The sequence below is a fragment of the Emys orbicularis genome, chromosome 2, assembly GCF_028017835.1.
Source record: "Emys orbicularis isolate rEmyOrb1 chromosome 2, rEmyOrb1.hap1, whole genome shotgun sequence".
In the NCBI taxonomy this organism is placed as follows: domain Eukaryota; kingdom Metazoa; phylum Chordata; order Testudines; family Emydidae; genus Emys; species Emys orbicularis.
The window spans coordinates 236,454,486-236,480,491 of record NC_088684.1 but is presented as its reverse complement, the minus strand read 5'-3'; the positions used below and the strand labels follow the sequence as shown (position 1 = coordinate 236,480,491).

Sequence of the window (26,006 nt, the reverse complement as noted above, 5' to 3'; positions counted from 1 at the left end):
GTTGAAACAGTTTTTACAAACCGGTTTTATTTTTAACCTAAACATGCCTTTAAGGTGTTAGCAGTGTTTCATGATGCTATATTATGCTACTGCATGAGAATGGATGACTGAAATTGGCTAGAAACAGACTGGTTTATTTTCAATATTCTAGTTGAAAAGACTTATAAATTAAGACAAATTAAGATGTTTAAAATGTTCACTTTTAACAATCTAATGTGTTCTAGAAGTGTACGATATCATGTTTGTTATTCTTGACACTGCCCTTTAAAAAATGTGTTGGTGACCTTGTTTAGTACATCCAAGGCCTTTACTACCTATGTGAGCTACTACCCACATGCTCCAATCCTGTATGGAGTACTTCTTACTCATGCAAGTAGTCCCTGTGACTCAGTGGGATTAATGGCACGAGTAACAGTTTGCACAATCAGGCATCTGGAAATAGTTTTTTTTCCCTCCGTCATAAGTCTTCAGTCTCCAAATCATCATGTTAAAGTCTGGAGGTGAGAAAAGGAAAGAGATGCTGAGTAATATTTTTGTGCTTGATTAAAGAAAAGAGATGTCTTAGACTTAGTCTGCTAATGTAACCATAGCTTTTCCATTCAGTATTCTTTAACCTAAATGTGTTAATGTACCACTCTGTTTCACTCCTTCTGTTCTTGTAAAATATTTTAATAGTGTAAAGGAAGTGAGAAAAAGTCTGGCATTCTTCCCAGTATATGTACTGCTACAGTACAGGATAAAAATCTTCAGCATTAAAGTTTTAAACTGCTCCCTAAGGCCTTGTCTACACTACAGGGAAAAACCGATCTAAGTTACGCAACTTCAGCTACATGAATAACGTAGCTGAAGTCGACGTACTTAGATCTACTTACCGCGGGGTTCACACTATGCGATGTCGATGGGAGACGCTCTCCCGTCGACTCCCCTTGTGCTTCTCGTTCAGGTGGAGTACAGGAGTCGATGGGAGAGCAATCTGTGGTCGATTTAGTGGGTCTTCACAAGACCCGCTAAATCGACCGCCGCACGTCGATCCCCCGGTAAGTGTAGACAAGCCCTTAGTCCCCATGGTTTACAACCCACATGCATGATTTCAGAATCTAAAGCAACTACCTAGATCTCTAGAAGCCATTGTCAAGCTTCAGCAGCTTTTCATTCTACCCACTAGTTTGTAAAACCAAATTCCTCTCAGGGACTTGCCACCCCACCAGTTTCAAGTCCCTGACTGCTGGTGTCTCAAAATGTTTAATTCTGCAGAATCCCAAGCCCTGTCAGTGGACAGTTGGTGATCCACAGGCTGTAGTTTGGAAATCCATGCACTAATGGGGGTTACACAATGAAGAGAGACTTGTAAATATGCTTTAATTCAAATTCTCAATAGCCAGTAAAGACATTCAACTAGCCATTCACATTAGACCACAGATTCCTAGAGCATAGCTCTGAGGCTTATACAAACACACACCCCTTTCTCTCTCAGCCCCTGTTGATCCAGTTTGCTGTCAGGTATCATGATTTTCATCAGAGCCAGTCAATATTACTCCTTAGTCATCCAACTCACTGAGTGACACAAGCAATGAATATGTAGCTTCTGCAGTATTCCTAGCTTGGATTACGAATCAGAGAGCAGGCACCTATTTTTGTGCTCAGATGAAAATGTATTTTGCTCTGTTGCAAGAGAGCTGATTGGATGGGGTGTTTGGTTTGTTTTTCATTTCTTAAAAGTTCAAAAGCAATTTATACAATTAATTTCTTGCAAACAACTTCCAGAGCCCCAATTGTGTAGCTTTAGGCTCTAACAAGCCTGGGCAGGGTGCTGGGGGAGCAGTTGTGGCATTAAAATTATTGTCTCTGGTGAACTGCTCAGAGTAATCTGTTGGCTTTTTTAAAGCTATTATGCAGTGCACGGCCCGCAAGAATGACTGGCCTTTGGATAAGATGTGTCTGACTGTAGATGTTACCAAAAAGGTCAGAGAAGATTATGGCCACCCACCTAGGGAAGGAGCATATATTTGTGGTCTTTATATGGAAGGTAAGATGTCTGTTTAAATTGCTCAATATCATCCGCCTCATAATGACTGATGTTTGTTTGAATTTTTCTGCATGCCTCATGTATACACTCTGCTACTCTAAAGTGGATTACTTTCGCCACATGGAGTTAGATCTAAGTTCACTGGTGAGTTTGGGACTGATGATGGATTTAGTTAGTCCTTAGTTTGTTTAGACCAGGATTCATACATTCAGACATGGCCAGTGTCTCTACTTAATAAACTTACTCTACCATTAACAAAGCATTAAACCTGACTGTATAACAACAGAGCAGCAGCTCCACCACATAGTTAAGGTTAAGAAACACTTCCTGTTTAAAAGACTCCAAGGCTCTTACTTGGATTGTCTTGAAATCAGTGCTTCAAGGGGGTGCAGAGTAGCATTAACGGGGCAAATTTGGTGTCATTTCAGCAAAGGGTTTCTGAGATATGGCTCTTCTAAAAATTAACAGTTTGCAAAATCACCTGGTACTTCTAACATAGGTTTGCCCTCGGGTGTGGGCAAAAAGATCAGTCACTCTTATCCTTCCGAAAATGATCTCAACCACCTGGAATTTCTCTCAGTAAATTCCCTTTGGGGAAGCAATATTGAAAAAGTTATCAGGGTAAAGTTTGAATCTTCAGGTTGGCATGAGCTAAACTGACCTGCCTAAAAGCATGAAATATGCACAGGCAGCAAGAACAGGGATCTTCTGAAATTAGGTGGTTTTCAGGCCGTTCACCACAGTAACTGCATGGTTTAATGTGTCATGCCTTGGTCATTGAACCTGAGCTTCACCTGTGCACTCCATGTTTGAACCCTATCTTAACAGCTTTCAGAGAACATGGGCTGTTCATGCTGGTTGAACGTGCATGTTGGTTGTACTTGCATTCTGCAGGGGCTCATTTTGGAAGTTTTTACTGAGAGCAAAACTTCTAGTTTAATAGATTTTTAAGTGCTGTAAAATCAACTTTCAGACCCTTTCACTTCAGAAATGTTGTCAAGGAATGAGCCTTGTTTAACAGACAATGATACAATCTTCTATCAGGCAGTTATGGTAATGGAATCGTGTTTCCTGCACAATGGAACTGAGCATGATCAAAGGACGACAGCAAGTCATTGGGTCAAGGGGTTCCTGATACACATGAGCTGTTCATAACATTTTGAGGTTCTGATTTTTTGGTGCAGACCTAGGGAATACTTTCCTAGGCGGCTTCTTGCAGTGGAGAAGGGGTTCCAGGATCACTGCCCCTGATGCTTCTAGGATGGAAGTGGGATCAAAGCATTTAGCAAAGGTTTCTGCTCTTCCCCCATAGTACGGAGAGCAGGCATACAATGCAGAAATGGGGGTGAGGAGCTGGGACTAGGCATGTTCAGTGCAGTTCATTAAGATGAATGAAGTAGTTCACATCTATCTGCAACATGGAAGGCTCAGAGAGATGTGGAAGAGCCCCTTCCTCATGCACCAGAGCCCAGATCTGGATTTTTGCATCTCTACATAGCAGCTGGTACATGCGTTCCTTATAGCCCCGCTAATGGGTGAGAGGGGCTTGAAGTTGCAGGTGTATCAATGCAGGGTGTGTTAGAACACTGCAGGGAAGAATGAGGTGGAACGAAGAGAGTTGTGTTGTGCAGTGAGGGATTCAGCTCTGTCCTCTCCTTACTCTATGCTAAACCCTTTACCCTGAGGATCCTGTGTATAGGCAGGAGGGGGAACTGTGGTGTGCTAGACAAGGAGATGATGCAGAGGTAGTGAAATGACTAACATGCAGTCAGTATATTCTAGGGCACACGAGGATGCTGAGAAGTTAATCCAAAATGTTATCTTTATACGTTTTGGAATATTTAATAACAGTTAACATTTTTGAAAGGGCACAAGGCAAACCTTAACTTCAGCTACACTCAATGTAACACAAACTTCTGAATCCCAGGAAATACAGAGTTATGGTATATGCCATTCCAGCAGTATTACCTTAACCTGTGAGTGATGTCCCAACACACATACTAGATGTTACAAGAGTAGAGAGGTTATTTAACTTTGCATTTGGCACTGGAATAGCGTCCACAATTCAATAAAGATATTGATAAATTGGAGAGGGTTCAAAGAAGAGCTATGAGAATGATTAAAAGATTAGAAAACATGCCTGACAGTGCTGACTCAAGGTGCTCACTCTATTTAATAAAGAGACTTAAAGGGTGACTTGATCAGTCTATAAATATCTACATGGGGTATAAATATTTAATAATGGACTCTTCAGTCTAGCAGAGAAAGTTATAACATGATCCAATAAATGAAAGCTGAAGCTAGAGAAATTCAGAAAGGAAATAAGGTGTAAATTTGTAAACATCAAGATTGGCTTTAGGAATTGCTTTGGGCCAGTTCTGTGTTGTACAGGTCTAGACTAATCACAATAGTCCCTTCTGGCCTTGGAATCTGGGAACAGAGCAATGTAGGACAGCGTATTCAAACACCTTCTCTTTACTCAGGCAAAACTCTGGTTTACATCAGCTGTAGCAAACAGGTGTTACCTCCCCACTCCCTGGACTACACTCAAACACTAAGCCTAATCCATACAAGCTTGTTCCTACCCTCTCTTTCCCTTAAGTCTTAGAGACCCTGGTCATATATTTCACCACAACTGGCAACCTACAGAACTCAACACTTGGAAGGGTACAAAGCGACCACAGGGCAACTTTAACTTTGTGGTCATGCACACTCAAGCCTACTGTAGCTCTTAGCTGCATGCAGATCTGAGAGATGCAAATATTTTTGTTTCCTATTAAGCTATGTTCCTAAAAGGTCAGTACAACATGAGCTTGCCTTTGTAAGTCTAATCATTGGTTTATCCTGTCTTGTAGCGTGTCCAACATCAGTATGGCTTTCTACATCTATCAAAATAACGCTCTCCTCAATTTCCTTATAAACCTTACATCAAGGGTTGTGAACGGTCAGTCTCCACCCCAAACCCCACTTCACCTCCAGCATTTATAATAGTGTTGAATTCAGGAATGAGGGGGGTAGTTTGCACGCACAAAGTAACAATACGTACTGGGTTGTTTTTTTTAAGAGTGATGTAAATTTGAAAAAGCTTCCTCCTCTTAGGGCCTATTCCTGTGAGCTGCTGCATACCTTCAACTCAATTGAGGGCTCTTGACAGCTTACAGGATCTGGCCTATCAAGTGTGAACACCTGCCACAGCAGGTATGAGCTTGCTGAGCTTAACCCTAGTGTGCGGAATAGGGCTGACCTTCACTAGCTACATCATGGTAAAAACTTACCTGGGCCTTTTCTCCATTGAGACTTTACAGCCCACTGGAGTGAGTTGGCTTGCTGTAATCTCTTTGTAAGAACACACTTTTTTCTTCTGTCAGCCTCTAACTCCTGTGCAAGTCTATGCCTTGTCTACACCACAACAGAAGAGCCAAGGTCAGCTGGCTTGGACTGCAGGGCTAATGTAGCCATTTGGGCTCAGGCTGGAGCTGGGGTTCTGAAGCCCTGAGAGAAGGGAAAGTTTTAGAGCCCAGGCTTCAGCCCAAGTGTCTACACTGCTGTGTTAAGCCCTGCAGCCTGAGCCTATGACCTGAGAGTCACAGCTGTGGGTTTTTTATGGTTGTACCCTGAGTTACTCCATTTAGATTAGTGTGAGAGGAGAATCCAGCCCTCTTCTAGTTGTAGAAGTATGTTGTATCACGTTTCCATAAGAATAGACCACAGTCATTTATTCTGGATGGAATGCTAATAGCTACGCTTAAGATAGAATTGTGTGATGAGATGCAGTGTGCACAACTGCACCATGGCTCACAGATTACCTACAGTTTTGCCACGTCTGCTCTATCCTCAGGAAAGGTATCTACTACTAAGCAACTATTAAGTGCAGCATTGCAATGTACAAATGATTCAAGTTTCCATTTTGAGTGCCATTTGGAACTGTGTGTCTGTTTTTGATACAGGAGCACGATGGGACATCCAGTCAGGGCTCATAGCTGAAGCCCAGCTCAAGGATCTGACTCCAGCAATGCCAGTCATCTTTGTAAGAGCTATTCCAATTGATCGACAGGAAACCAAAAACATATATAAATGTCCAGTATATAAAACTAAAACCAGAGGGCCCACATGTGTTTGGACTTTCAATCTGAAGAGCAAGGAGAGGTCAGCTAAGTGGGTACTTGCAGGAGTAGCCTTACTCTTGGCTGTTTAACAGTGAGCCGACAGTCATATGTATTGTCACACAGCATGTAGTCAAAAGGAGATAAATGTTTTTCTCACAGTCAGCTGTTATGTACACTTTATCTTGCCCCATTGCACCCTACTGTGAAGAGTTATATGATGCTCTAATGAATGTTGTACAAATCCTCCACCTGTGTCTGTCTCTATAAACTAGATTTATACTTGTTAATCAACATTTTCCCTCACAGAGGCAGGTTAAACTCTATATTCATACTGAACCCCCCCCCACACACAAAATACTCCTCTATTGAAAATGCTTTATTATCTCTAAAACATCCAATATTTTACACAAATTTTGACAATCTGAGGCTGCAGTAATATGGGTTTTTACAAAGTGTTGTTTGTAAAGCCTGCCTTTAGCTAAGCAGACACAGAGGAATTATTAAAAAAAAAAAAAGTACTTAGCACTGTACAATTAAAAGGGTCAATATCACTCTGACCGCAGGTGCATCACTGCTGAACCAACTACCTTTTAAAAATAAACTAAACAAAATGTTTCCACAAGACACCCCTTGCACTTACAAATTCTGGTGGTTGAGGGGAAAAAGAGGAACAGATGGATGGTGAACTGAATTTCAGTAAAGTTTTCAGAAGGACTCCCTCCCATCTTTGCAGGGGCAAAACTTACTTTTGCCCACAAACTGAGGCATGCAGTTACTCGATTTGCTCATGCACAAAAAGGAAGGCTTTTGAAAACTTAGCTCTTTAGGTCAGGGAGTGGTAAAAGATGTGTAATAATACTTTTTTGGCCTAAGCAAACTATTAAGATCTCACCCTCCTCCCCCCACTCGTTAAATTTTTAGTGCTACACAATTCCCTTCACAGCCTTTGGAGTTAAGCACCTACTTGGTTCTGTAGCCCTACTGAAAATTAACCACTGAAGTTTTAAAAGTGCTGTTCTGCTCTATATACAGGTGTCGATGCATAAAAGAACGTTCTGCATGTAAATTCCTCATACAAAGATTTCTCAGGAAATGTTTTAGTAAAGACCAATCAGTAAAAAAAAAAAAAATTCCAAAGCTATATTCTACAATTCTATCTTGTATAAACATCATTGTAGTAAAAAAAAAAAAAAACTTGTCTGCAGGTCAGGCAGCTGTGCTCAGCATCCTCAATTGTCTTCACTCAGTTGCTTTTGTAAACTAGAAAACAGGTAGAAAAATGTTATACTTTATGGGAATCTGATACTTTCAAAAGCATTAACTAAAGCTTTGATATCAGATGGTCACAGCTCCACAGAACCAGACAAAAAATTGAGTCAATTTAACAAGAAACAAATATCTAAGTCTAACTCTTATAATATGAAATATTGGTTCAGTTTCCAAATTGCCTTATTCATTTGCACAGTAAAGTTGATGGTCAAGGGGAGTTTTGCCATCAATTTCTGTGGGTCCAGACTGAAAGTCACAAGTACCGATTTAGATGTTTTAGCAAGTTTCAATATTTTGTGATGGACTTCGGTCTGGGTTAACGCCCCACAAAGTTATTTTTAAATGAAAACAACATTTTGAGAGCCTGATTAGAACTAAGGCAGCACATTTAAAAGTGTGGATTTCAATTCTAAAGCAGTTATGTAATTATCTTACCTTTCAAGATATTCTTTAACATTGTCATAACCATAAAATTTTGCCAAGTGGATGAGCATTCCTGTGGCACAGCGGCCATCACGCTTGCGACAGTAACTGCAGTTACAGACACCACGACAAGGAGGGCAAATCCAATCCTGAATTACAGACAAGGAGAGAAAGGTATAGGGGTAGAGTTATCTACAGAAGTATTAGATGCAAACCGGTCTTCTCCAACCCCATTACCCACCCAAAACAGAAGAAAGTGCCACTTTTATGTAACAATAAAGGTATATTCATAAACAAATACTTTAGTGGATATTAATCAATCTTTTGATAAAAAAAAGTTTGCAGTACTGAAGCAACAATGAATATCCATTCTTGGAATTTTTCAAAGCTCACACTCAACAAATTCTAGTAGTACTGATTTCCCTAGTGTTGTAACAGAATATAAAAAGCAGGACTCTTCTGTTCCAACACCCTAGGATCAGGTGATAAAAAACCTCCATTATTAAGATTCAGGGTAACTATAGCTGAGTCATGTTGAAAGGTTGGTCCAATTAGCAGCTCCAACCAGAATACAAAGAGGTGGAATGTGTCTGAGCCAGATGACAAGGCAGAAAAGGTCCTCAGGCAGGACCCCAAGGTTAAGATTTATGTTTAAGTTACCAGTGAAGCCAAATTCCAGGAAGGGGTGGGTTTGGCCACTAACTCAGAGGCTGTATGAAAGAGCCACACGCGACATTCAGTTAATCTCAAAGAAAAACATTTTTTAAATGATAATTTTTTAAAAAAGGACATTAAAAAACAGGGGCTCAGAGCAAGGAGAGGAGGTCTGCTGCCTGCAACATGTTACTTCAGGAGTGTTAGACAAAAATGAAGGTGGCCATTGCTCTGGGGGGCAGACCTAAGACCTTGTACAAAAATGTTGGGCTTTTTTGTTATTAGGCTCAGGGTTAACGCCTGCTCTGTCATGCTGGAAGGTGGGAACCAGGATAGTGTCTCAGAGGGGAGAGCAACAAAGATGCAAGCTTGGAGAGGAAACTTAGGCTGAGTTTTATTCTGTTAATTGTATGTGAATTGCCAAGGCAGCCAGACCCCATGAAAGCGGATGGATTTGGACATGACGGGTCTATGCACTCTGCTGAGAATAGGATAGGGGCTCAGGGAAAGAAAGGGGACCCAACCCTAAATTCTTGAGGTTCTTTCCTTCCCAATGTTTAAAGTTTAGAATCTGAAACAAGTAGCTTGCATTGCAGACCAGACCAGTGAAAGCATCAGGGAAGGAGGCAAAAAGCTAAACAAGAACTTGGGAGAATCAGGTCCCCGTTCATCTTCTAAACCTCATGAGTTTTCTTTCCCCCACCTGAAAGCAACTAAGAGCAGGCCAAAAGCCCTGCTCTCTCATCCCTGCCTCAGCAAGATAAATATCAATCACAGCCACACTACTCAGGCTTTTATGTGGCAGAATGTTTCAATTTCATGTTATCCAAGAAATCCGTGACGATTGTGAAGCTAACAAAGCCATAATCATACTATCTTTTTAACCCAAAGAATTGGATACTTACTGGATCCAGAAGTGCCGATTTCACGTCTTCACCATATCGATTACGAAGACACGGTCCACAGAACTGTCCTCTCACACCCCCGCACCCTTGATTACGACAGACTGTCTTAGTATCAATTGTCTTCTGCCGACACTGGTGGCACGTACTACCCTAAAGTTGGAAAGGAGGGGGAGAGAGACACGTAAAAATTTAGCATTTCACATCATGTTGAACTTCTTGACTCCAGCTGTTGGAATTCTCTAACACACCTCTCAGCTGGAGGTGGAAAACACTAAAATTTCTCCTTGGGAACCAGAGGCAACTAGATTAATAAAACATTAGGAAAAAACACAACTTCCACCACCATGATTATTTCTACAGTGCTCAAAAGTACGCTAGGTATTTTACAAAACAAAGATGTTTGTAAGCCTGTCCTGAAGGCTTAGGAATCTAATGTGCTACATGAGCCCTATGTTATATTTCTGGTTCCAATCCACCCATGGCAAATGCTAGGAACCCACAGAGTGACTCAGCAGTTCAATATCCACCATTCTAAAATTCCAGGGTATTAGATAATCTTCATGCAGTGATCCCTATGACAGCATCAGGCCCCAAAACAGAGGGGCTCATGTTCATTTTAAATCTGTGCACAGATAAGGTGGCAAAGTCAGTGTTTATAAGAGTAACTCTGCTTATGCAACAACATGCCACAGACATGTATTAATGTCCTTTTGAATAACCCTCTCTCTTCCAGGTTTCAGCACTCCTCTCGCATGATAACACTTCAGAGTAATTTATGGCAAGGGAGACAGGGGAACACAAATGGGATGTGGAGCAATTTGCTTCTAGGTCGCTGGCTTATACTGCGCCCAGATCATTCATGGCTATGTCCACTTCCATCTAATAGCCCTTTGGTGGAAGTGAATTAGTGGTCTCAATATAGTTCCCACTCAACAGGTAACAATAGTAGAACATGGCCACAACTGGCACCTGTTTGCAGACAGCAAGAAATGGCTAAGCATAGATATCTATCACAGTAGATAAACACAGCACTGTAGTCTCCAGGGCTCTTATTCTGGCACTTTTCAATGAGCATTAAATTCACTTCATGAAATGAAGTAGTTTCATCTTATGCCCCTCACTCTAAGCAATCAAAAGGAAAAAGCAGGCACCTACCAGGACTTTATCATAGATTTTATCTTTAACTGTAATTGCGATATTCTCCAAGTCCTCATCAGTAATATCTTCAACAGGACGGTAAGATAAGTATTTAGATGACCTCCTTCTTTTGCGCACTCCACAGTCACCCTACAAAACAAACTATCTCATCATCTTTTGTCTTACGATGGGTGATGTGCTTTTACCTTTAGATCAAATATGCTCTGACTATAAGAACAGAACATATAGCTTGGGTTTGTGGTGACCTCCAACTCCCTATCCTTCCTACCAACCCAACCTTTATTGCTCTCATCAGCTCTAGCTCCTCCTCATTCCCCTACCCCTTCAAACACCCTCAAAATCTCTATCCTACCACCACATCTTTCTCTTCCTCTGAGAAAATCTGCCATCCTTCATACATCTGGTATCTTTCTCCAACGAACTCCTCCCCTTTTTTCCTCCAATGACAATCAACCATACTATCCGCTTCCTCCTTCACAGAAAAAGATCACTACCATCCACCTTTTTATCTCTTTCCCCTCCATCTCCAGCACCCACTGAAATCCACAGCTACGCTCACAGCAGCCTCTCTTTCTCCCCTCCCTGACTCATCCTCAAGAAAGGTGGTGCCATGTCCAGCACCTTCCTCCTTATCCAGTTCACCCCTTCATTTTCTTGAGCGATGCTCCCCATGAGACTCTACACTCCCTCTCCATGTAACTTATCTGCCAGCCACCGACTTCTCCCCAACCATCCTTCTCTTCACTTTGATACACCAAGCTCTCCTTCTGCTTCTCCTTCCACCCCCGTCCTCCAGAGGTTTCAACTTTCACACTGATGTCCCATCCGACCCCTTAGCCTTTGCTCTCATCTCGTTTGTCCTTCAACATTGTATCAGCTCTCCAAAATGGCCGCTCGCTCAACTTCATCTTCCCTCAGCACTATTCCCTCTCTGATTTTCCAGTAACTGAGTTCCCTCTACAACCAGCACCTCTATTTCAACTTTGCCCACCTTTTCGTATCATGATCTCCCAATCCATCAGTGTCTAGGACTACTCTGATTCTCTGAGCCCTCTCCTGATTTTCCCCTCCCTCTCTTGTTGATTAATAAAATTGACTCTACTTTCTCCTCCAACACTGATTCTTTTGCAACTCTCAACAAATCTCAACCCTGGCTTACCCCCAACATCCTATTTCTGCATGCCTGATCTACTGAATGCATCGAGAGCATCATGGCCACATGGACATCCACCTGAAAATTCATTCTCTCCTCATTCCCTTCTGCCACATCCCTCACCTATAAGTGTTAATTTTCCACCTCTGTCGTTGCCATTAATATTTATGTTGTGATAGCGCACAAAAGGACCCAAGCAGGATTACAGTCCTATTGTGGTTCAGCATGGCACACAGACGTAACAAGAGATTATCCTTACCACAGAAAGTTTACCATTTAATAGCAGACATGACCCATGAATATGACTGACAAAAGGAGGGATGGGGTAGGAGGACAAATGTAACAAAAATGTAAATCACATGGCTATAAAAATATTTTGTTCCTTATTTGCAAATTCTGACTTCTTTCTAAAGTTCTCCTCCATCCCCTCTCCACACAGGTTCTTACCAATTCTTAAATTGAAGTTCAACAAGCTCAGCCTTGATTTCTGCTCCCTTCTAACACTCTCCCTACTCCTCTGCCGTCACCGAGAGTGAAACTGTTCACTTCTCCTCCCATTCCCTCCCACCTCCTTATCACCCCACTCCATAGCCTGCCTCCAACCTAGCACACTGTGGGCACTACTGGATTTCAAATACTAAATAATACAAATATATCTGATACACATTCAAACGGGATGGGTTACATACTGAAATAGCTTGGGTGACTAGGGAAGGGGGAGGCTCCAGGATCCTTTTTTCTCCTGCTTCTAATCCCAGCACCAAGGTTCTAAATGCTAGTTAGCTTTCTGCTGCATTTGTCCCCACTCTGTATGCTGGCCAGCTCAAAGTAGCATGAGTGACATCTCCAAAAGACAAAGGTTAGTAAACAAACTAAACTGGCAAATACCCCACTGAGTCTCTTCTTTATTAGGAGATTTTGTTGTCTGTAATTATGAAAGTGTTCTGCAAATTTAGCCGCAGACACAGTGAAGTTTTCCAAGGCAAATTTCTCTGGTGGACGAGCATTTCTGGTTGGGTTTGTACGACGCTCTATCTGGCCTTCAGAAAATGTTCTCCTCGGGGTTTTCTTCTGTTTCTAGAGGAGAAAAAAAAACATTTCTATTAGAATTGTCTCATCAGCCTCACTGTTGTGTGTTTGGGATGGGAAACTACCAGAGATTATATGGGCATGGGACTACCAGACCTATACCTCGAGATGCGGAACTTGCTGCAATACTCTAATTGTTACTTTAAAAAGAAATGAAAAAGTAAGCATATACCTACAAGAGGGGAACATTGCCATAAGGATAGGGGCATTCCAACAGTCTATCCCTAAGGTTCTTTCCAGAATAAAAATACTGAATACATATTACTGGAATCCAGAGATTTATTTAAAGTAGGTTTAATACATCACAATAAATACTTGAAGTGCAGCCAACAAGTAGCCAGCCTTTCACATATTTTATAATTTGGGTCACAAATGACTTAATTATCAGGGCAACATTTTACAAGGACTTCCCAAAGTCAGGAACATGGGTGTGCAACCCTCCTGGAGTATGCGTGGACTTGGAATCCTTGGTAAATTAACATTAGCCCACAGTAATCACAGAGAATTAGGGATTTCTATGCTGGTAGCCAAAAAAGAGATGCTCCAGAGGTAGAACACAGAAACATCCTGCTATTATGCAGGACTGAGCTTTCCCATCACAGCTCTAATGGAAACACGGACTTTTAACAGAAAGGAAAATTAGCAAAAAACAGACAGGATCTGAAAACAAACAGTAGTTTCTTCACTCTCTTTAGCTTTCCAGCTACAAGATCCTATTTGCCGTCCAACCATCATTCTCAAATATATACGTTTGTCTAGTGTCTCATGAGCATCTCTGGGTCTAAGTTAATGGGGCAGTGCCTAATTTTAGGTCTGTTTTTTTTAATATACATTGCATAATTTGAGCTGTTTCTTTACCTGTATATCTTGGTAGCCTAGCCCTGCCTTTTTACATAATATATAACTAATATCAAGTCAATACAAATAAAATTACAAAAAAAAAAAAAAAAGGATAAAAATATTCATCAGAAGACACACATTTCATTCGTTCAGCAACAATATATATTATATTTAACCAAATACTGAAACTTACAGAAGGAGTTGAGGTGGCTGTTTTCACTGGAAACAGTTCAGGTATAGAATTCAGTTCCGCTAACAACTGGGCAAGCTGAAATTAATAAAAATACCCTATTGAAGTCTCACTGCAAACTTGCAAATATTTAACCTACTCAGTCCTTACCATGCTCTGTTTTCACACACATTCTGAGTTATTTCAAATACATTAAATCCCAGTGTAAGTAACCACTCTTTAAAACACTTCATTTAAACCTCTACCCCTAAATGTTCAAAGCTCTACAGCAGGTTTTAGTACCATGACTCCCATTGATTTATACTGAAGTCGTGCAGCTAAAATCACATCCAACGCTGTCAAATGTGGCTCTAAAGAAGTGTGTTATACCGAGGTTACAGTATCCATGACCAATAATGACTGAAATGTGCAGTTAACATGGGAAAGCTAATCCCTTGACAACAAGAGTGGATGTAACTGCATCGGGGATTACAAGAGGTTTCTTGTGGGCTATCTTGGCACATACTTTCCTAATACAAAATTGCGGACTTAGGCTATGTACACACTACAGCTTATTTCGGTATAAGTTATGTCACCCAGGGGTATAAATAAACCAGACCCCTCAGCGATGTAAATTACACCGACCTAAGCGCCAATGTCGGTGAGCAAAGCCCGCAGGTAAGTGGGGAACATGGAGACCTGGGAGATGGGTCGGAAACGAGAGGGAGTGTGGGCTATATTGGCAGAGAGAAAGGAGGGTCAGGACAAAACTGGGAGGAAAGATCAAACCAGTATCTTAGATGCCTATATACAAATGCGAGAAGTATGGGTAATAAGCAGGAAGAACTGGAAGTGCTAATAAATAAATACAACTATGACATTGTTGGCATCACTGAAACTTGGTGGGATAATACACATGATTGGAATGTTGGTGTGGATGGGTACAGCTTGCTCAGGAAGGATAGACAGGGGAAAAAGGGAGGAGGTGTTGCCTTATATATTAAAAATGTACACACTTGGACTGAGGTAGAGATGGACATAGGAGATGGAAGTGTTGAGAGTCTCTGGGTTAGGCTAAAAGGGGTAAAAAACAAGGGTGATGTCATGCTAGGAGTCTACTACAGGCCACCTAACCAGGTGGAAGAGGTGGATGAGGCTTTTTTTAAACAACTAACAAAATCATCCAAAGCCCAAGATTTGGTGGTGATGGGGGACTTCAACTATCCGGATATATGTTGGGAAAATAACACAGCGGGGCACAGACTATCCAACAAATTCTTGGACTGCATTGCAGACAACTTTTTATTTCAGAAGGTTGAAAAAGCTACTAGGGGGGAAGCTGTTCTAGACTTGATTTTAACAAATAGGGAGGAACTCGTTGAGAATTTGAAAGTAGAAGGCAGCTTGGGTGAAAGTGATCATGAAATCATAGAGTTTGCAATTCTAAGGAAGGGTAGAAGGGAGAACAGCAAAATAGAGACAATGGATTTCAGGAAGGCGGATTTTGGTAAGCTCAGAGAGCTGATAGGTAAGGTCCCATGGGAATCAAGACTGAGGGGAAAAACAACTGAGGAGAGTTGGCAGTTTTTCAAAGGGACACTATTAAGGGCCCAAAAGCAAGCTATTCCGCTGGTTAGGAAAGATAGAAAATGTGGCAAAAGACCACCTTGGCTTAACCACGAGATCTTGCATGATCTAAAAAATAAAAAGGAGTCATATACAAAATGGAAACTAGGACAGATTACAAAGGATGAATATAGGCAAACAACACAGGAATGCAGGGGCAAGATTAGAAAGGCAAAGGCACAAAATGAGCTCAAACTAGCTACGGGAATAAAGGGAAACAAGAAGACTTTTTATCAATACATTAGAAGCAAGAGGAAGACCAAAGACAGGGTAGGCCCACTGCTTAGTGAAGAGGGAGAAACAGTAACAGGAAACTTGGAAATGGCAGAGATGCTTAATGACTTCTTTGTTTCGGTCTTCACCGAGAAGTCTGAAGGAATGCCTAACATAGTGAATGCTAATGGGAAGGGGGTAGGTTTAGCAGATAAAATAAAAAAAGAACAAGTTAAAAATCACTTAGAAAAGTTAGATGCCTGCAAGTCACCAGGGCCTGATGAAATGCATCCTAGAATACTCAAGGAGCTAATAGAGGAGGTATCTGAGCCTCTAGCTATTATCTTTGGGAAATCATGGGAGACGGGAGAGATTCCAGAAGACTGGAAAAGGGCAAATATAGTGCCCATCTATAAAAAGGGAAATAAAAACAACCCAGGAAACTACAGACCAGTTAAACTTCTGTGCCAGGGAAGATAATGGAGCAAGTAATTAAGGAAATCATCTGCAAACACTTGGAAGGTGGTAAGGTGATAGGGAACAGCCAGCATGGATTTGTAAAGAACAAATCATGTCAAACCAATCTGATAGCTTTCTTCGATAGGATAACGAGTCTTGTGGATAAGGGAGAAGCTGTGGATGTGGTATACCTAGACTTTAGTAAGGCATTTGATACGGTCTCGCATGATATTCTTATTGATAAACTAGGCAAATACAATTTAGATGGGGCTACTGTAAGGTGGGTGCATAACTGGCTGGATAACCGTACTCAGAGAGTTGTTATTAATGGTTCCCAATCCTGCTGGAAAGGCATAACGAGTGGGGTTCCGCAGGGGTCTGTTTTGGGACCAGCTCTGTTCAATATCTTCATTAACGACTTAGATATTGGCATAGAAAGTACGCTTATTAAGTTTGCGGATGATACCAAACTGGGAGGGATTGCAACTGCTTTGGAGGACAGGGTCATAATTCAAAATGATCTGGACAAATTGGAGAAATGGTCTGAGTTAAACAGGATGAAGTTTAACAAAGACAAATGCAAAGTGCTCCACTTGGGAAGAAAAAAATCAGTTTCACACATACAGAATGGGAAGAGACTGTCTAGCAAGGAGTACGGCAGAAAGGGATCTAGGGGTTATAGTGGACCACAAGCTAAATATGAGTCAACAGTGTGATGCTGTTGCCAAAAAAGCAAACATGATTCTGGGATGTATTAACAGGTGTGTTGTGAGCAAGACACGAGAAGTCATTCTTCCGCTCTACTCTGCTCTGGTTAGGCCTCAGCTGGAGTATTGTGTCCAGTTTTGGGCACCGCATTTCAAGAAAGATGTGGAGAAATTGGAAAGGGTCCAGAGAAGAGCAACAAGAATGATTAAAGGTCTTGAGAACATGACCTATGAAGGAAGACTGAAAGAATTGGGTTTGTTTAGTTTGGAAAAGAGAAGACTGAGAGGGGACATGATAGCAGTTTTCAGGTATCTAAAAGGGTGTCATAAGGAGGAGGGAGAAAACTTGTTCACCTTAGCCTCTAAGGATAGAACAAGAAGCAATGGGCTTAAACTGCAGCAAGGGAGGTCTAGGTTGGACATTAGGAAAAAGTTCCTAACTGTCAGGGTGGTTAAACACTGGAATAAATTGCCTAGGGAGGTTGTGGAATCTCCATCTCTGGAGACATTTAAGAGTAGGTTAGATAAATGTCTATCAGGGATGGTCTAGACAGTATTTGGTCCTGCCATGCGGGCAGGGGACTGGACTCGATGACCTCTCGAGGTCCCTTCCAGTCCTAGAATCTATGAATCTATGAATGTCGACAGTGCTATGTCGGCAGGAGAGCTCCTCCCACTGATATAATTACACCAGCAAGCGGCGGTAGCTAAGTCAACAGGAGACCTCTTTCCCGTTGGTTCAGAGCGGCTGCAAACTCTGTCGTGTAGCCATAGACTCAGTGACTTTTGTTGGCTGGTCAGAATTTTCTCCTAGTCATTCTTTATCAGAACCCAGTGAAAACAGTCAGAAGCTTCCCTTATCCAATACCCCAGCATGAGCTCTCTATTAGTGAGGCCACACTGCCTCATTCCACACAGCAGATTGGAGCTGGCCTATAGTAATCAGGCTTTTTGTGTGTATGAGTATAAACACATCCCTTTGCAAAACAATGTACTAAAAGACTCCTGTTGGTCAGCATCCCCCTGCACGGCAAGTGTGATGTCACCAGCACGGTGCACCCTAAGCAAAGCGGCAGTAATACTCTGTTGTACTTGTACTATACGAGAGACCCTGGACCTGGGCCTCTCTTGTCTACATCACCTTGGCTGGCCATTTCAAAATAGTATTGACTTACTCTGAAGGGACTCACATTCTGGGCTTCAACAGCTGCTGGCTTTAGGGAGCTTCATAAGAGGGGAAGACCTTAAACGGGGAAAATGGTGGCGATTCTTGACTACCAAACATCTGAGACAACCATGGCAGAACCGCATGCGGCATGAAGAGTGCATGACATTTCTCAGTAATGACCTAATATGCTTTTAATTATCTAACAACTGTCACATTTAACACCCTCATTAGTGATCTGGACAAGAATAAAGAAGATGTTAATGAAATTCACACAGATACTGGACTGGGAGTAGCTGTAAATACCAGTAAGGACAGCACAATTATACAGAGGAATCTAGATAGATTAGAAACAAGAGTAAGGCCTTGTCTACATTTACCAGGGGTTCAATGTGCAGCAATCGATGCATCGGTGGTCGATTTAGCAGGTCTAGTGAAGACCCGCTAAATCGATCGGAGATCACTCTCCTGTTAACTCCTGTACTCCACCTGAATGAGAAGCGCAAAGGGAGTTGACGGGAGAGCGTCTCTAGTCGACATCACGTAGTGTGGACCCCGTGGTAAGTAGATTTAAGTACGTCGACTTCAGCTATGTTATTCACGTAGCTGAAGTTGCATAAATTAGATCGATCTCCCCCCATAGTGTAGACAAGGCTTAAGAAACTATAAAATGAGCTTTTACTTGGAAAGATACAAGCCAGTAGCCCTGGGGGAAAATAATCAAATATTCATGCCCAATGGGAAGCAGAAACATGAGAAGCAGTAAAGCTGAAAGGGCAACAGGAAACCCAAATGAGGTATGGGTTTGTATCACAATATCGCAGAGGAAAAGGCCAATGGGACTTTGGACTGCATACCCAAAGGCTTCATGACAAAGAGCAGGAAGGTAATAGTCCCCCTCACACACACTACATTAGTATAAGAGGAAAGTTTTAACTCTAAACTACACTTCTCAAACAAGTGAGCATACACTTAGAGATGCAAAAGTCTTGATTGCTTTATCTTATTTTTCCATTTAGTAAACTGCAATAGGTTTCTCAGCCAATGTAGTAAATTAGCAACTCTGTTGTATAATGACACAATAGATCATATAAAGTTAATGGATGGCAATGCTTTTTGATAGGATCTGGTTATAAGGTGTGTCTTCTCTACAGAGTTAACCTGGACCCTTACTCAGTTGTTGCCCCCTAATCCTGCTCCCGTCCATACATAAAAGCCTCTGCCCTGAGTTTTGTGGTACTTTCAACCCAAGCTAGCCGGCAAGGCTCAGGGTATATAGGCTAGAACTCAGGTGAGGATTTCAGTCAGGCAGGTAACCCACACACTTTGTAGTAAGGACACAAACTAAACCACTCCAATGCCTTCCCACAATTCTCCCAGTGAGCCCAGGACAGACAAGTACTCCCACAATTCACTGGGAGTGTCTCAGTTTACTGTAGCACAAAGAACCATGGGATATCCTCCCAGAAGGCCTAGTGACACACATACAAAAGAGTGCAGCACCAGTGTGGACATAGTAACTCAAGTGTGGCTTTGCAGTGTGGCTGCTCACAACCAGGCAGAGCTAACCTGAGTGCTCAGACTTGGATGCCAATCACCCAGTAAACTCTGTAGTGAAGACATGCCCTTAATGAGTACTGGCTTTTGTCTGCTTTGTCTTACCATGGCTTTATTTTCTTTGATGTTTATGGCTCTTTTAAGCAGAGCACTGGAGCTTTCTTCACGCGTCTCTTTGACATCCTCCTCAGACTCTGAGGCAGACCCCTCTAGTTTCTTCCATCGCTTGCTGCTTTTCTCTCTTGTGAGAGTTTTAGGGGGTTTATTGTCTTGCAAGTGTAGCTTGGAAAAAGTTGGTTCAGACACCTTCTTCTTGGCAGACTTTCTTGTGGGGAACTGAAATGCCACACGAAGGCCAAAGCTTCTTCTCTTGGGGGAAGCCTTCTCTTCTTCCTCCTCCTCCTCACTACCCAGTAAAGATAAATTATTGTTCTCTCCATCACTCAAATCTGACTCCACTGGCTGAAAGCAGAGATAATTAATATGTTATACTGACAGCTGTCACATGGGAACAGGCCACTTTTTATCCTCATTATTAGCATAGACTATTACTAAGTATCAGAATCTGAAAAACTGGAAACTTCATCTTGTGTTTAGCTAAACCAACAATTAAAAAAAAATAACTGTTCACAGCGGGTGCAATTCTGCCCTTTGCAGAGACCAGTGCAATGCCCATTAATTACGTAAGGATGTGGGACTTAAGTAACACAGATTTTGTGCTGGACCTCTGCACAAGACTGAATTTCATCCGCTGTGAACAGTAACCAATCCTCCTTCCCTTAAGCAGATGGTACTTCATCACATGCACTAGTAGATATTTTCCATCTCTGGCTTTTATGATACATTAATAAAAGATTAAATATTAAGGAAAATTTGTAACACAACATTTATCTTCAGCACAAACATTTGACATTGTTAAATAACACAATAAATTTCAACCAGCTGTATGAAAACAAGAGGATTACACAAAGAAAGAAGAAGGGGGCGGGAGGAGTCTGTATTGTATGTCTGAAAACAATGAAAATGCTAGCTTTACCGTCATTCCATTCGCATTGTTTACATCCAGGTCACTTGGAGCAAAGCCTTCAAACACTTCACTTTCTGAATCAGTGTCTTCAGTGAAAATTCTCCTCAGTTCCTCAGTCAGGTACTTGGATTGAAATCGAACATCCTGTTAAGCATACGAAAATCACAACAGTAGGACACAGTTTGCCATACAAAGAGCATTCATGTAACTTTTCCAATGCAAATCAGGAAATGCTTAATGTTAAGGAGTTACTGAGCAGATGGTATGTTCCTGTGAAAATGTTAAATGCAAAACCTGTCACAAGAAAAAGACACACTGGATTTCAGCCCTATCAGTTATTTCAAATGAACATAGATACTCTCCAGTTCTGCTATCTTTTTAAAAGATGACCTGTAGGATTTTTTTTAATTGAGTTTGTGTCTTTTCTGCTTCATTATGGTGCATAAAGCAGACCGGAGAAGGATTTGCTTTTTAAAAAAAAAAAAAATTATAGATTTTTTTTTTTAAACCTCAGAAATATCAACTCTGGTCTTCTCTGGGTTCGTTGGTGTTGCAGGGTCTCAGAAGATGTATATTGTTACCTTTCACACTTTGGTGGAAGAGGGAGCTTAATCAGCAAAGGTTCCCTCTCTCCAAAAAGTCAGTTCATCACCGAAGTTAATTAAGTGAAAACAAAATTGAAAAGTTTTAAACAAAACTAACTAAAAAATCCCTTTTGCTCAACTTCCACTCTCTTTCTTTGCTCTTGCAGTATCATTTTAACAACTCTCCAGTCATCACAGGGTTTTCCAAGCTAGACAGAAAGCAAATTTCTAATGTTAAAAACTAATGGAAAGAAAAATATTTTCCACAAATAAGTAAAATAAATAAATAAAAGATCCTCCAAACACCTTTCGGGTCTTGCTTGCATATCATCTACTTAAAAAAGGGCTGAAGCCCATTTTTCCCCTTTGCACACCATCTTTACACACAATGGGTTTACTATACATATAACAAAAAAGCAACAATATACGTCCCATGATGAGGAAGGGAGCTTTTAAAAGAAACAATATAGAAAAGCTTCAGAGCATCTGTCAATGTGTCATTATTGCTATCTTGAAAAACAGGACTAGCTCAGGGCAGGGGATGTACACACAATCACACCGCACCTGCCTTTTGAAACGCAGCATCCTTCACTTGAGACAGTTTACTTCCCCAGTTTTCCTTGGATGTTTTTAACTCCCACACAAGATACAGAAATGACCTCTCATACAACTGCACTTGGCTAAATATCTTTATTCTCTCCTTCAATTCCCTCCCATCCCCGACGTTAATTATACACTTCTTTATGTTGAGATAATATCTGGTGAAAAATAGATATAATAGATGAGTGGAAAAACTTGCAGGGGAATAGAGGAAAAATCATTGCATATACTGTTTCTTTACACTTAAAACATCTCCTACAAATTATTATGGGTAATTGGAGTGAGTTTTCTCTGAGCAAAATTACTTTGTTCTTTTGTTGATAGCTGCAGTGCAGCTACTTGAAAAAGGAGCAAACACAAAAGGGAAGTAACTTTAAGGGAAATTGTATTTCTCTTTGAGAAGAACTGAAGTTTGTGTTCACTCTGTACTTGCATAAAACTTTGCAGCACTGGCTAGAAAGACTGTCAGTTTGTTAGCTCTGTACAGTGACTGAAAAATAGGGAACGAGGACCAATGATGTGCAAGAACAGTAAAGTGTGGCATTTCCTATACAGAGGTGTCCTTAACAGTAATTTTACTACATAGGAAGAAAACAAGCAAGGAGAAACTAGTGCAACTAGGCTATGTCTACACTACAAGTGCTACAGCAGCAGACCTGCAGCAGTGCAGTTACACCGCAGTAGTGCTGTAACATAGGTGCTTTCTATGTTGGCAGAAGGGATTTTCCATCTATGTAGTTAAAACTCCTCTTCAAGAGGTGGTAGCTAGGTTAATAGACGAATTCTTCCATGGACCTAGTTGCACCTATACTGGGGGTTAGGTTGCCCAACTACGGTGCTCCAGGAGTGAAATATTTCACAGCCCTGCGCAACGTAGCTAGGGTTTAAGCTAATGTTTAAGTGACACAAAGGAAGAGATTACAGGAGAGACTTTCAGGAAACTCTACAAGGGAAGAGACATGCAAAACTCTATACTGATAATAGCATTTGTGTATCTAACTCCCTGTGAACTACTAAGGCACAAATATGACCCTATTTATATTGACCAACCCAACTTCTTTGCCCTTTCCTGCCTAATTCCACCCTGCAGAGCTTTTCTTCCCTTCCCACCCTTTTGCTCTTTCATTATAGGATAGTTCTTCCCTAGGTAAATCTCAAATTTACCTCTCATACATAACTTCCCTGTACTGTTGCTTCTTCCCCCTTCAATATAATTAAAATCTGCTCTTTCATAATTAACATCACTACTGAAACCTTTGTCCAAGCATTAGTCATCTTTTTGATTACTCTGTCTCTTTTCCTCACATCTTCCACCTGCAGTCTATCCAAAATACCACAAAAGCCAACTTCTTCCTTCCAGTGTGCTATGCCACCCCCTTTCTTGAATCTCTTCGCTAGCTTTGTCCCTTATCATTAAAAAAACAGATGTAAGTTCATCACTGTCAAGCGCAGTAAACTTCGCTCTGTTTCTCTTCTTTGCTCCCTGCTCTCTTCCCAGTGTCCTTCTCCTCACACTTTCCACCTCCAGTACTTCCAACTGCCAACTCAAAAAGTGAGTGTGACGTTGCACTCTATGATTTTATGAAAATATGCTAATGAGTTTGAATATAATGTAACTGAAATATGCTTCATGCAAAAGGTCTCTTGTAAGGTATCATTACAAAGCTTATAATCTACTGAGTGTGGTCATCCTATTTGTATAAATGTATCACTCTTGTATCTGAAACTAGAAATATGAAATATAACTCTGAGGGCCTATTGTAATTATGCAAAGTAGGGGCCATTAATGGTAGTTTGGAATCTTGATGGCTCCCATCAACCAGGACAACTGACTGCAGATGGCTCTGTTTTACCTGTAAATCTTCCTGTATACTTGTGTGCTGGCAAGTGAGTAATGAAGTCTTACAGTGACATGTGATCATGTCACCTGAACTGGAATCCATCTTTAACCTGGTGCTTTTCCATTGAGAAGGAGAGGGTGGGAACCCAGAGAGGGACAAAGGATTGCCGCCTTATGCAAAAGATATATAAATGGGTGGAACAGAACAAATGAGGCAGCCATCATGAGAAATCCCCTAGCTACTACCTGAGCTGGAACAAGGGCTGTACCAGGGGAAAGGACTGTGCCCAGACTAGGAGGGCATCCAGTCTGTGAAAAAAAACTTATTGAAACACCTCTCAGGCTGAGATTTTATCTGTACTCAGCTTTATTACTGTATTAGACTTAGATTCACGTGTTTTATTTTATTTTACTTGGTAATTCACTTTGTTCTGTCTGTTACTACTTGGAACCACTTAAATCCTACTTTCTGTATTTAATAAAATCACTTTTTAAATATTAATTAACCCAGAGTATGTATTAATACCGGGGGAGGGGGGCAAACAGCTGTGCATCTCTCTCTATCGGTCTGTATAAGCTTTATACAGGGTAAAATGGATTTATTTGGGGTTTAGACCCCATTGGGAGTTGGGCATCTGAGTGCTAAAGACAGGAACACTTCTGTAAACTGCTTTCGGGTTAAGTCTGCAGCTTTGGGGCATGTGGTTTAGACCCTGGGTCTGTGTTGGAGTAGACTGGTGTATCTGGCTCAACAAGACAGGGTGCTGGAGTCCTAAGCTGTCAGGGCAGGAAAGCAGGAGCAGAAGTAGTCTAGGCACATCAGGTGGCAGTTCCCAAGGGGGTTTCTGTGATCCAACCTGTCATAGTGAGGTTACAATGGAATCCCACTTCAGTACTGCAGACGTGCAACTGATTTATAACGACACATTTTACTGAGCTGTAACGCATTCTCCAGCGTAGGCTATCACTGAATGGCCATTATTCTTGCCTACAAGAATAATGCTATACATGCTATGTGGGCAAGTTACGAATACCAAACTCACTCTATGCTCTCCTCCTAATGCAGAAAGGAGAATGGATTTCATTCATATAAGACCCTTTTTAAAAGATCATTACAAATTAAAAGAAATTAAAGGTGAGTAGTTTTTTGTTTCTAATAAAAGGATTATAGATTTCCACTTCTGCTAAGAGTTAAGGTCAGCGCTGCCCTGAAACAAATTCAAAGAAGTTTTACTGTTCCAAACCAATACACTAGGGTTTATGATAAAATGTTCCTACCTTTTTTGCTGACTCCAATGAATCAAAACTATCAGAACTGTCTTCTGATGACAAGGTTTGCATGGGAGCATCATCTCGAAAACCAAGAAAATCCTCGTCATCGCTGGGAGAATTAAAAATGTCAGCCACTTCCTTGGGTATCTGTTTTCAATTCAAAATGAGATAGAAGATAAAGTCACTCATTGCAATAATAATCTACTAAAAGCTCTAATGGGAATAGCAGCCTCTTGTTCATTTGTCACTCTCTTATTCACATACAAATATACATTATATAGAAGCAGAACTGTATCTCAATAAGCCAAACTCCACAGGATGCTGTGCAGACTGCTTTAATGTGTAAATACAGGCCCCAATCCTACCGACATTTCTGCATGTGCTTACCTTCACTCAATGGGACAGCTCATGGGAGTAAAGATAAGCACAATACATAAAAGTGTCTGCAGGATTGAGGCTACAGATTTTAATCACAGAAATATGCCATATTGATCTTTAGAGCAAGGTTTAAGTAATATCTTCAAACTCACTACCACCTGCAATCTAATGACAGCAAACTGTTCAAAAATGAGTACTGTCACTGATTTCAGGCATTTCAGAAAGGTTTGTCTGTGCAAAGAGACTTCAATTGTTGGGTTTTATCCTTTTTGTAACGATATTTATAGTTATAATAAACAACTGTTTGCAATGTTTTTAAAAATAAAAATGTGTGGTGATGAGTATCAAATGCATAAGGCTTATTTTGGGCCATTCAATAAGACAAACCAAACGCATGCTGCCCAGAGCTTTGTCAGCTAGGAACCCATGAGTTAATCAGTTGGGAAGCTCTGGACAAAGACATCTTCCAGGTCTTCTTAAAATGACCAGGTTTGTGCTTAAACATACTTTCACACAAGGAGCAAATTCCAGGGGCGCAGCCCAAAGGCTAAGAAAGTTCTGCCACCAGCACCCAGAGCTTCACTTTTGTGACATTACATTCTAACATTCTGGATAAGCCTAACTAACGGTGGCAGGTCAGAGATGGCAAAGGAGATCTTAAGGCAGCTCTCAAGCCTATACCATTTAGAGCTTTTGCATATTGCCTGACTGAATGAATATGCCCAACTGTACAAACTGGGATAGAAGGTGCTCTGCATTGTGCTTACCCTAGTGCTTCAGAATACA

The 26,006-nt window shown here is 41.2% G+C and overlaps 2 protein-coding genes across 3 annotated transcripts in view; one reads left to right on the top strand and one right to left on the bottom strand.

The window, feature by feature from the left end:
* DNAH11 (dynein axonemal heavy chain 11) overlaps positions 1-6,221 on the top strand; it is a 274,673-nt gene extending 268,452 nt beyond the window's left edge. The window contains exons 81-82 of the mRNA XM_065398425.1: positions 1,886-2,026; positions 5,974-6,221. Coding sequence (XP_065254497.1) covers positions 1,886-2,026; positions 5,974-6,221 — 389 coding nt within the window. The remainder of the gene's footprint in view (positions 1-1,885; positions 2,027-5,973) is intronic.
* Positions 6,222-7,332: 1,111 nt separating this feature from the next.
* CDCA7L (cell division cycle associated 7 like) lies at positions 7,333-24,926 on the bottom strand. 2 transcript variants are annotated; one of them, XM_065399669.1, is made up of 9 exons: positions 24,849-24,911; positions 20,556-20,690; positions 19,625-19,981; positions 13,817-13,891; positions 12,583-12,765; positions 10,539-10,670; positions 9,384-9,533; positions 7,837-7,973; positions 7,333-7,392 (listed from the first exon to the last, which is right to left on the bottom strand). In XM_065399669.1, the coding sequence occupies exons 1-9, from the start codon at positions 24,909-24,911 to the stop codon at positions 7,362-7,364; spliced, it is 1,263 nt and encodes a 420-aa protein (XP_065255741.1). In that variant the 3' UTR covers positions 7,333-7,361. The 2 variants fall into 2 exon arrangements, with proteins under 2 accessions (XP_065255741.1, XP_065255742.1); XM_065399670.1 differs by lacking the exon at positions 20,556-20,690 and having other exon boundaries at positions 24,849-24,926.
* Positions 24,927-26,006: the final 1,080 nt, after the last annotated feature.

Excerpts from the sequence above, each read along its gene's own strand:
- CDCA7L (XM_065399669.1), bottom strand. The coding sequence starts at position 24,911 with ATGCAAACCTTGTCATCAGAAGACAGTTCTGATAGTTTTGATTCATTG. Across the intron at positions 20,691-24,848 it reads CATTGGAGTCAGCAAAAAAG|GATGTTCGATTTCAATCCAA; the intron begins GTAGGAACATTT and ends TATGCTTAACAG. Across the intron at positions 9,534-10,538 it reads AAATCTATGATAAAGTCCTG|GGTAGTACGTGCCACCAGTG; the intron begins GTAGGTGCCTGC and ends TTCCAACTTTAG.